Raw genomic sequence first — 10,570 nt, forward strand, 5'->3', positions numbered from 1 at the left:
ACAGAATTTGTAACTAACAAAACTAAAGTATTGGAGTAACACTGAAGTTGGATATTTATCAAATGTTAGGTCAATAGATCACACACACAAAATTGGAACTCAGGAGTTACCTAGCGTAGACTTTTTTCATTAATGTAATACTTAATTTAGGTAAAATATTTTCACTTAGTTTAGCTTAAGAATTTCAGTTGTTGTTTTCCTTATGTATTCCATGTAAAAACAATTTGTTCATTGTTATAGGTTGGTGTTCGTAACACATTTGGATATGTGCGATCCAGTGCAGGGTCTGAGTTACCTGCAGTAGGCCCTACTAAACAACCACCTATAGCTCGCCCCGTGAATGGAACTACAGTTGGAAGTCTCACAAATGGTGGCATAAATGGGCTTCATCATGCTCCTCAACAACCTACCAATGGAGTATTAGAGAGGCCGTATTCGAATGGGCTGGCACCATCACCGTCACCATTTGAGTCAAACATAATTTCAAAACGTTTCAGCAGTGCCAACAGTCTTGGGCCTTTTGGGGCAACTGTAAGTGGTGACATTAATGGATTAAATGGAAGCAATCCATACGAGAAATGGTCAAATGGTGGTTCAGAAGGAGGGAGTCCATTTCAGAATGGTTGTGGAAGTGGAGATGCATATGGCTTAACATCACACGACAGTGTACTTGAGCTCACATCCAAATTGGTTTCAGCTGCAGCATTTCCACCAAAGTCGCAAATAAAGCGACAGAAGATGATATATCATTGTAAGTTTGGTGAATTTGGTGTAATGGAAGGCCAGTTTACAGAACCGAGTGGAGTTGCAGTAAATGCACAGAATGACATAATTGTAGCGGATACCAACAACCACCGCATACAGATATTTGACAGAGAAGGCCGATTCAAGTTCCAATTTGGTGAATGTGGAAAAAGAGACGGGCAGCTGTTGTATCCAAATCGTGTAGCTGTCGTTCGCACATCAGGTGATATTATCGTCACGGAGCGTTCACCAACTCATCAGATCCAAATCTACAACCAGTATGGCCAGTTTGTGCGCAAATTTGGTGCCAACATTTTGCAGCACCCACGTGGTGTTACTGTTGATGGGAAAGGGCGTATTGTAGTTGTGGAATGCAAAGTTATGCGTGTTATCATCTTTGACCAGTCGGGCAATGTATTGCAGAAATTTGGTTGTTCTAAGCACTTGGAATTTCCAAATGGTGTTGTTGTTAATGATCGCCAGGAGATTTTTATAAGCGACAATCGTGCTCATTGTGTTAAAGTGTTCAATTATGAAGGTGCATACCTCAGGCAAATTGGTGGTGAAGGAATCACAAACTATCCCATTGGAGTTGGTATAAATTCTGCTGGTGAAATACTCATTGCAGACAATCATAACAATTTCAATTTAACAATCTTTACACAAGATGGACAGCTTGTATCTGCATTAGAGTCAAAAGTCAAACATGCGCAGTGCTTTGATGTTGCCCTCATGGATGATGGCTCTGTTGTCCTTGCAAGTAAGGATTACAGACTGTATATTTACCGTTATGTCCAAGTCCCTCCTATCGGCTTATGAATGCAGTATCACAAATTCAGTAAAAGTCTGAGGGACAATCTGTGCAAGAACAACTCCTTTTAATGTGGAATTGTGTATAAATCCAGCTTTTAGCATTGTGCATTTCTTTGTTATCTTGTCCTTGTCCTTTCTTACACAAACATTAGTTTCCAGTACTTAACATCTCAAAATGAGAAACTGTTGTATTGACCATTCCTTTGTGCCATCGGATAAGTTTCTCTGTAGAGAACTTTCTCATAAATCCTGGCAGAAACATATCCTTTTTTTATACACACATTGCTGTGAATTGCTCCATTCTGATGTTTAGATTGCATTCCATAATGGAATGCAACAGATTCAGAATGACTGACTGAAGGAATGAAGTACTGGCTACAGAAAAGTTTGAAAGTGGGGTAACCATTCCTAATGCTGTTAACTGTTTATGCATTTTTAAATGAGACAGGAGTGCAGATGAGCTTGTGTTCATGCAGATGTGTATTCTTTGAATCATATATACATAGTCTCCTCTCTTCATAATTATGAACAGTAGTGTTAGTTTTGTACTATGCTACAGTGTTAACTCTCACAGCTGCATGAAATACATTCTAAAGTCCCAGTTCTACCAATTGACCACTGAATAATTTATGTGCTTTTATGTATACCATTTCTGTGTTTCTCCCAGCTAACAGAAATGGGTGAAACATTTTGTTTTTTATATATTGTAACAATCTTCTAAGCAGTGTACCATTTAAAAGAAAAAGCAATGGTGCCTGGGCCATGTTGTATAGTTCTGGAAATCTTGCACCTGTTTCATAATAAGCTCTATTTTACTATAAGTGTTTTTGTGCCGTTTTGTGACATAGGAGTAGAATAGCTTAGAAATGACATTTATAAATTCACAAACAGAATGCTGTTATATATTTGATGAAGGGAGTCCAAAGATTTCTACAAAAAGGCAACACTGTTAACATAACAGCTTCCTGTTAAATTTTTATTTAAAAGAAAATTTTGAAGTGTTTGCTGTTTGAATGGCAGTGTTGGCTTTCCTTTGTTATACTGTTCTCATTTTATTATTTGTTATGTTCTTTGAAGTGCAACATTTCAAGATCAGTTATGTCCTAGTCACTCTGCGTAACATTGCCTACACCACTGTGACATAGCTACAGTCTTTGTCGGTGGCGAAGCACAAGAACATGACCAATTTATATTATTGTTTTGTATTTTCCGTTTGTTGTTGTTACTTTTTTCTGTAAGAAAATGCATTGAGTGGGATGTCATCAGTGACCTCCAGAACTGTTTTGATACAAGGTACTGCCACTAATAAGATATACTGAAGTTGATTATTGTGTGCGTGTATATATCTTTTTATACTTTATGATTTCACTTTGAGGTAATTGTATGATCTGGAGATAGATTATAAATCCTTTCCATTGCACCCTCAACAATATTTTAGTGCTTACATTTTGACGTCTCCTTGAAATAGAGCTGTAGTTTTTACTTGCGATAAACAGAAGGTTCCTGAGTTTTAAAAAAATATATTGTTTTTTGAAGTTCTCATTTGTTAGTTAGTTTCTTCTTTCAGATGAAATATAATGCCTATTGAGTTCTGAGAAATTCTGTTGTTTTGGTACTGACCCCTTGCTATTCATATATATATGTTAGTGACTTACGTTTAGTGAATTGCAACAGTCATCCAGTAGATATTTTTCTGAATTGTGTTGAAGGGATTTTTTAACAATGATTAATAAAAGCCATTGTCTGTTTCTTTGTTAGTACTTACAACTAAGTTCTCTCGTTTCTGAAATCTTCTGAACAAAGGAAAGTTGACAACTTTTAAAACTTGTTTTTTATATATACAGAAAATTTTAAGTATTTTGCAATAGGACTTAGGAGTTCAGCAGTCTGTAGATGGTGCTTCATCTGCAAATGCTCTTATACTTGCAGCCTTATATATGAGAGATTTTTGTTAAAAATTTTGCAGCCTTTCATATAAAGAAGTAAGAAACAAAAAATTTTATTTTTTCTATGTAATCTTCCAGAAAAACATTCTTTTACACAATAAATTTAATATTTCCTTCTGGTAGGTGTGTGCGTGACACTGATCTGCTGTAGGTTTTTGTTTAGAATAGAAACTTGGATTTAGGGTAATACTCAACTTCTATACTTTAAATCTGCAGGACATCAGCATGTCAGGTTCCATTGTAATTAAGTACAAAATTTTGTAAAATAGTGAATTGGAATGTTATGTACGAGAAGTGTAAAGTAATGGGTAAGACTGACAGGTTGAGTTTTTTTAAAAAAAAGTCTTGTATGCCTCTTTTTATAGTGAAGTTTCTACTCAGTTATTGAAAAAAAAATTGACTGTTCTTTAGGTTGGATAAGCTAAGCTGAAAGCAGTCCACTGGTTGAATGCTTTCAAATATTGTCTAATAATTATCTATTTTGATAGCATGTGTTGATACTTTAAAACTGTATGTTGTGGCTATTGTTAATTTCTGTAGGTCTGACAAATCTGTGATGGGTTGTGTGCTCCACAGAAAAACTGTGTTGGTAACCTCAATTGTGGTGCAATTGAAGTGAAATATGCAATTCAATTTAAAGGGGGGTATCATGCATGTCCTTCATTGCTGCAAGCAGTTTTATCAAATACTTGTTAAACAAGTCAATTACTCTTGGGAACATTTATCCACTGGGTGTTTGAGATAGTATTTAAAAAAATGTAGCATTTTCCTGCTTTTTGTAACTGCGATACAATGCTCTAAACATAAAGTATCTCATCTAGTTTGTTACAATATTGTGGATTGCTTCTGTAAAGTTTTTTGCCTTCCATTGAGGACTAATCATTGCAGTTTCCTCATATAAGGTTAGTGGAGAACTGTGAAGTATCTGAAACTGTTCCTTAAGTTACCCCTGTGAAACACACAAGGAGGACTTGATATTAGTTGTTAAATTTGTGAAAAAAAACTAATGAATATAATTTTTGTCATTGAATTACTGTTAAACTCAGTGTTGTAGTACTAGAACGAATATTTTGAGTCTGACATTTAAACAATTCTGCAGCTGTTCGAAGAAATAGTGAATAAGGGGCAGGAGTAGTTATGAAAACTAGTTTGTACAGTATTCATTACAAACAAGATGTTACAGAAGTGAGCACGCACTGATTAATTTTTTTTAAATATTCGAAAATAAAGTGGTGGCAAATATTAAGATAATATAGTAATTGATATAGTCACTGATGATCCTTGGGCAGAGCAGACCCAACCCATGTTTTTCAAGGTGCATGGAATAATGCAAGAAGACGGCAACAGACATTGTATCTGAGTGCACATTGTGTTTGTTTTTGTTTATTGTTCTTAATAGTCTATATTATCTTACAGAAACAAAAAAAAAAGAGTTTAGTAGAATTAGGTTTCAACAGCATATTAGGTTTCCCATACCTGGACAATTCAGAAAGTGCTCACTTCTGAAGACTATAAAAGAATTCAAATTACTCCTGTCAGAGCACCCAGTGACACCAGGTTTATAATCAGTTTTAGGAAGTGGCAGTTCCAGACTATTGTTAAGAAATATCATATAACACCAATAAACATTCTTAGCCTAATGTAGTTCGAAATTTTAAGATAAAAATGTGAGCACGTTTTCATTTTGTCAGAGCTTTAATTTTATAGCAAACATTTATTTGATAATGTGTAATTGATTACTATTCAAACTTCGCTTCTTATCGCACAAAAGTATTTTTTATAAAAGAAAAGCATTTGCAGGTGTCATTTTTGAAAGTCCATAGGGACTCTTATGATGTTTTTAGCCCTTCTTGTTCTAGCTCGATTTTAATCTGACTGATCTATCTGCAGCAGTTATCTTATTTGTCCATCCAGTTAAAGTCGCACAGACCAATTCTTGACAAATGGTCCAATTTTTCAGAGCTGCTTTTATATAATCTTTTCAATAATAATTTGCTTCACTATTTTTTAAATGTGACCAGTTATTGGTTGCCCCTTGAACGTATTTTCTGTGAGCACATAGATTATTGAAGCTCACAGACTGTTTCCAAGATATATGCCAATGTAAGTGTATTTTTATGGTATAATAAAACTTGCAAAATAATATTGCCATGTTGTATTGTTCGTCATCTATATTTATGGAATCCTAAATAAGTGGGTAAACCTCTTTATAGTAAAAAATGTTGTGGTATTTACATTTTTGTAGTTTAGTCTTATTACCAGTTGAATATTGTTGACAAAACCGAAAAGTGTGCGGTGTATAATATCGTCAAAACACATGTAACATGTAGTATTGCTTCTTTTTTATCATGCTGTAGATAATTGGCTCAAATGAGAGCTGTTTTAACTGTGAACTTTCATGATACTTTGACAGATGACCAGAGTGTACTTAACACTTTAGTACTTACAGTTCTGTGGATGTTTCATGAAATTGAAGTCATGTTTGGGTAACTGAGAGGGGGCTCCAGAAATGAGAAGCTTGATGTTGTAGGCCTATTACTGCCACTTTTTGTTAGTTTATAAGGAAAGAATACAGTGTGTACTAAGTTATAGGACCAACAGGTTGTAATTGTGTGTATTGTAAATGTTATAATTTATTTAATAGAAATAATAGAATAATAGCACTTGAATTGGATTACCTTCTAAGGCAGGTGTTCTTACATTTCTTCGTTTAGTCAGATACTCATTTTATTGGAAATGTTGCTGCTATAAATCACTTTATTAAAACTAACAATTAAAATGATAAACGTTGTTGGAACATAACATATTTGTAAGGTTATTTGACCTGCATTGCAGTTCTATTTCATAGACTCAATGAGTCAGTTTACAAATTTAATTTAATATATTAAAATTAATTTGAGTTATTGCTGAAATTTTATATTTATTAATTTTTATCAGAAATGTATTCATCACAGAAATGTAAGAATAATCGCAATCTTGCATATTAAGTCCATTAGAAACAACATTTTTAATGTAATGTGTTGCTTGGTAGATCTGTAGGTAAAGTACTATTGTGTGTGTGTGCGTGTGCATGTATATATACTTATCTTTCATTCATAATGTCACTCTTGAATGATTGATTGACTGATTCAAATCCAAAAGATCTGTAAGGTCGTTGGTCCAATAATGGTGGTCCATTTTGTTACTCATATCTAAGGGTTTTTGGTACAAAATGAAGACTTTCCTTTCTTTTTAAGTATGATGTGCCAAGAGTTGATGGTACAGATGTTATCAAACTTAAGATTTGTGCATTGGTTACTTTGCTAGTCCTTTTTTGTGTGCAGACTGCAGTTCTGCCACAGTTCACTTAATGAGTTAAAAATATATGTTTGAAAAGTAAAAGTATCACAGGTATTGTTTTCAATGTATACATTTCTTTGAACCATGTTATTATACTGTTTTTATTGATGACATTAAGTTTGTTAGCATTCTGTTGTAGTTCATAAGAAACTATCACTTCATTGCTTAAGCATGTTTGTTATTTCATCAAGTTTCTGCGAACTTGTTTTACTTAAGTTTGTGTTGTATTTATCACCAAGTATTTGTTGTTCATTTTATCTGTTTCTTTTTAATATTTTGGTTTATGTAACAATAATGTAGATTTTATAATTTGATATTTGCTTTCATTTTTATCTTTCATTGTTTTTTTTTTTTTTTTAATTTGTTTTTGATGTTACATTACTTGAATATTTGTGAGCAGGCGACACACCTTTTCCCAATTAAGTTTGAACCTATGCTCAAATTTAAAAAGAAAATCTAAATAGGACACAACTGTCAAATTACTTGTTGATCTTAATGTTGTATGATACAGTCAGAATTTAAGAGCCCTTTTCTACCAATAATCCTTTTGGATTGTTGCAAGACTTTAGACAAAAAGTTGTTCAATCAAATATTTTGTACTGGAAATCTCTAAACGATGGATTTGTAATGTTGATATTTGTAATATTGTAGGTGTTTGGTATAGAGAGATCTGTCAGTGACATATCCTAATATATTTGTAAGCAAGGATTAAACAAAAAAAGTAGGATTTGTACCTGTAGTTTGACTGGCTTCATTTTTCTATATTAGATGCTTCGTAGTGTGAGGCTTCACTTTCATATGCATATTTGATTTTTGTAATTACCTTATTAATGCCAGACATAACAAGTCTTGGTACTTGCCTTCACTGTTTACAATTCAGTGACTGTATAGATGCAGGGGGGGATGGCAAAATAAAATTGTTGCCTAGTTTGTTAAAATTTGAATTTTGTCCTATACCTGCAACTCAAGGCGCAGACAAGGCCTATTTAACTCAACCTTTGAAGACTGAAATAAATGAATAATATTAAAAAAGAAAGAAAGCAGGCTTTTAAGTTTTTTAGTGGAAGTTGTGGTATTGGTGTGTCATTTGATCTGCTTGTTACCAGTCAATTCTGTTAATATGGTTCACATATTAAGAAAAGGTACTGAATATTTAAAAGTTAACTTTATTTATTTTAAAATTGTCGATATTAAGAATATTTTACTGAAATATAACAAGAGGACACTTGTTTCTTTAATTTTGGCTTAACAGTGATATACTCAAGGCTTAAAACTTAGTAGTTTGCTTCTGATCTCTGGCACTGTAATTTGTCATTTTACAGGCTGCTACTGTTTACCTGTTCCTAGCAATGTCAGTTTACTCAGTCTGTACTTTCTGTAGAATCAAATTCTGATTATAGATATTCAATAGTCTCTGTAAAATTGCTCCACAGGACATTATCAGGTACGAATTTGCGTAACATATTGAGTTCAAAAGCTGGCCACTTTGCCATGTTGGCTATTTTTGCTTAGGAGGACTCTTTTTAACAATTCACTGTTCATAGTATTATAACAGTGGACAATAATATATTGGTTTTACTATGTTGCGAAGGAGTTTTTCAGCATGTTGTTGCTCTGTTGTACCAAGTGTTGTTCGACAAAAAAAAAATAACTTTACAAGCCTGAGCCTTAAACTGTTATTCATGTGTATCTGAAATGTAATGAACCAAATAACTAAATTGTTAAATTGTTCTGGGGTACTTTTATTTTATTGACAAACTTATTTGAAAAATATCCATCATATACAATGGGGAGGGGAGGGGGGGAGGAGTTTTTTCACTCCTGTAGCTTCATGACAATTGGGTGTAATTGAAATTCATCCATACTTCACACTGTACTGATGCATCTTTGATTATGTTTCTGAACGTATTGTTTTATATGCCAGTAAATGCAATTAAACCAGCAGTATTTCTAACAACTGTTGTTTTGTCTGAATATCACAGGAACTGTGCATTAAACAGAACTCAGTTGTTTTGGTAACTGTCAAGTAAGTATACATTCACCACGAAGAATAAAAGCAATACTGTACTTTGTTGTGATTTAAACATAAATTTTTAGTGATCATTTGAAAAATCTGTAATGATTTGTTCAAGATTTCCAGTGTACAGATTAATAATGTGTTACATGCAACATTCCAAAGACAAATATTTGACCATGTTATGCTCCCATATTATATCAGAAGCTCTGTATTTATATGTTATGTGGAGTACGTATTTGAAAGATGCCACAGAGTGTTGTGAGAATATTGAGGATATGTTTAGTTTTGTAATTCAGTAAGGAGCAGTTAAAAAAATATATGGTTCATTGTAGTTGAGCAGATATTTCATGATCTTGAATTTTTTGTTTCATTATTTTGTCAGAAGTTTCTATTTTTCCATAGAACATTTTTTCTTGTTAAAATGTGTGCCTAGTCATAGAGTTCAGGTCAGTTTTATGAAATAATACATAAAATTAAAAAAAAAGACTGTTGTGGTGTTCCATGGATATAATTAAGATTGTTACACATTTACCACATGTTAATTGACAGAAGACAGAGCACAAGCTGTGAAATATCAAGTAGAATCATTCATTATGATACGTCAGTGGAGACAAAAGTTGAAATTCGAAAAGGCAGCATCTTGTTATTTTTGTGTATGGGAGGTGGGAATCCATTTCAGCAGTGTTCTGTTAGTACACACATTACAGAACAAAAATTACCATTGCTTTGAACTTTGCAGTGTCTGAAGTATCAATTCTACTTGAAAAGGGCTTAAACTTTTTCTTGTGAAAAGTTAATAAGATATGATTATAATCTTACAGCATTCAGGAAAAGAAATGGTGATCTGTAATGTTCTTCCTCATTATCCGGTACACTGAAAACAATTATTTGTTTCAAAATGTCATCTTATGTTAATGTCATATATTCATTATCACTTTTCCTTTTTGTTGAAAGGTTCTTGTAACTAGACAGTTAAGTCTTTCGTGTCATTTTGTTGTCTATGTATTACAATGGTATTCAATAAAATATTTTGTTTGCTTGAATTTTGACTTCTCTTAAATACCTTGATGGCATTGTAGTTAGCTGAATGGGACATGAAGAAATACAGTACATTGAAGACAACAAATTTGACTGTACAGTATGACTTAAGTCTGCAGTAAATTGAAAGGTTTCACTCTTTTTTATGACAACACAATTGGTCAGTATATTAGACTTTCTAGAAAAAGTATGCTTCCTTTCTTACCTATATGTAGCTGCACTATTCTACCATGTTGTGTGAAACATTTGCTGTAGTAAAAGCCATTTTCCATGGTAACTGGCCACAGCAGTTGGTCTTCTGTTGAATATTTTACTTTCTTACAATAGTTTAGCTAACTACAGTTTGCTACTTAATGTACAGAAGACATGTCAAGTTGCAGACAGGCACACTTAAGACACACTAAGTATTTGTTTTGTAATAAACAATGTCTTCTCTTGCTGCACTGTTTTGTTCTCCCTCTGCTAAAATGTTGGGCATAAGCTTGAGTGAGGAGAAGCTTGTTTGATTGTCTCATCAAGTAGTATGGGTTTTTTTGGTAAAGTTATTGATTTAGACAAATACGGATGGGGATTACTGTACACTTGTGCCACTTGTCTGTTAGCACTTCATTATATTGTGAAAATAACCACTCTGAGTACGTGTTTGAAAGTACAACCTAAACTGCCTTCAGTC

General features: G+C 33.3%; 1 protein-coding gene across 8 annotated transcripts in view; it reads left to right on the top strand.

Annotated features, from left to right (window-relative positions):
- Positions 1-9,902, top strand: part of LOC126281262 (brain tumor protein) — a 158,662-nt gene extending 148,760 nt beyond the window's left edge. For all 8 annotated transcript variants that reach the window (XM_049980072.1, XM_049980067.1, XM_049980073.1 and 5 more), the window contains one exon: positions 241-9,902. In XM_049980072.1, coding sequence (XP_049836029.1) covers positions 241-1,563 — 1,323 coding nt within the window. In that variant the 3' untranslated portion in view covers positions 1,564-9,902. The remainder of the gene's footprint in view (positions 1-240) is intronic.
- Positions 9,903-10,570: the final 668 nt, after the last annotated feature.

The sequence above is a fragment of the Schistocerca gregaria genome, chromosome 7 (assembly GCF_023897955.1).
Source record: "Schistocerca gregaria isolate iqSchGreg1 chromosome 7, iqSchGreg1.2, whole genome shotgun sequence".
Taxonomy (NCBI): domain Eukaryota; kingdom Metazoa; phylum Arthropoda; class Insecta; order Orthoptera; family Acrididae; genus Schistocerca; species Schistocerca gregaria.